The sequence below is a fragment of the Emiliania huxleyi genome (genome assembly GCF_000372725.1).
Source record: "Emiliania huxleyi CCMP1516 chromosome Unknown EMIHUscaffold_1576, whole genome shotgun sequence".
Lineage (NCBI taxonomy): Eukaryota > Haptophyta > Isochrysidales > Noelaerhabdaceae > Emiliania > Emiliania huxleyi.
In genome coordinates, this window is record NW_005201008.1 from 1 (window position 1) to 1291 (window position 1291).

The 1291-nt window shown below is 68.3% G+C and overlaps 1 protein-coding gene across 1 annotated transcript; it reads right to left on the bottom strand.

Annotated features, from left to right (window-relative positions):
* Positions 1-14: 14 nt before the first annotated feature.
* On the bottom strand, positions 15-868 carry EMIHUDRAFT_253130 (hypothetical protein; the record flags this gene model as incomplete). The annotated part of the gene is made up of 4 exons (XM_005785833.1): positions 15-187; positions 216-544; positions 625-723; positions 792-868. Coding segments are annotated over 4 exons (678 nt in total), but the record flags the coding sequence as incomplete, so codon positions are not given.
* Positions 869-1291: the final 423 nt, after the last annotated feature.

A 1291-nucleotide genomic window follows, 5' to 3' on the forward strand; every position in this document is an offset into this window, starting at 1 on the left:
AAGGCGGAGAGCACGAAGTTGTACGCGCGGTCCCGCTTGCGCGACACGTTCTTCTTTTGGCACATCCGGTGCGACCCGCCGAGCCAGCGCTCGGAGAAGCCGTACTGCAGCTCGTGGAGGAAGCCGTCGGCGCCCGCCATGAAGACGCGGCCGCACGGCGTGTGCGCCATCGCCACGAAGTTGACGCCTACGGGGAAGGGCACGAGCCGGCTCACGGAACTGTCTCGCGCCAGCAAGCCCAGCCAAGCCAGCCGAGTCGCCGTCGGACGGGACGGCGAAGCCGGTCTCGTGGATGTCGATCGTCGAGTCCTCCGCGCCTACGGCCGTCCCGCCGCGGGGTGACCGGACCCCTCCCTCCCCTCGCCCCTCCCTCGCCCCTCCGTCTCTGCTGCCTGCGGGTCCGGTCGGGTAGACGGCGAGCACCACCACCTCTGAGGGCGTCGAGAGGAGGAGGAGGTGGCGCGGCGTCGCCTCGGCCGCAAAGACGCCTGGCTTGCAGGGCACCAGCGCCGCGTTGATGATCGTCTGCTCGAGCCCGTCGTACCTGCAAGCCACCGCCCACCCAGGGCGCGGCGTGAGCCGCGCTGTGCCGCCGCCGGCAGAGCGGGAGGGCAGGGCACGCACTGGTAAAAGCTTCCCGACGGGTGGTTGTAGTCCCAGAGGAAGAGCATGTGGTCGATGGTGAGCCACGCGCGGTGGATCTCGGGGAAGAGGCCGACGAACCTGCGCGCGGGCCGGCCGCTAGCCTCGACCCGGCGATGTGTGGCTCGAGGCATCGCGGGGCGGCGCACATGTGATACTCGAGCTGCTCGGTCGCAGCTTGCTTGAGCGCAGCGGGCATCGGCGCGAAGCCACCCGGCGCCTCCATAAACTGAGGCTGCTTGTGCAGGGGCAGTTCCGCGTCGCACGGCTCGAACAGGCCCTCGTTGGCGCGCGCCTGCTTCAGGAGCCGGTTGTACAGGTCCGTCTCGTCCTTGACCTTTGCATCGCGCTGAATCAGCTTGGCGATCTGCTCGCGCGCCGCCTCGAGGCGCCCTTTGGTCTTGTCGGTGAGAGGCGGCATCAGGGGATGACAAACCGAAGGTGAGCTGAGCTGCCCGCAAAAGCCTCTTTCTCGCCGGCTACCGCAACGTCGTGCCTCCGGCGCGCACAGCGCGTTTCTTTTTCTGGAGCCTCTTCAAAGAGCCAGCTTCTCTTTGCACTCCCCACACCCCACACACATCCGTCCTCTTGCGCCCCCCCGCGGCCAGTTCGAGCCCACACACCGGGCCCCATGGAAGCAGGTCGTGCA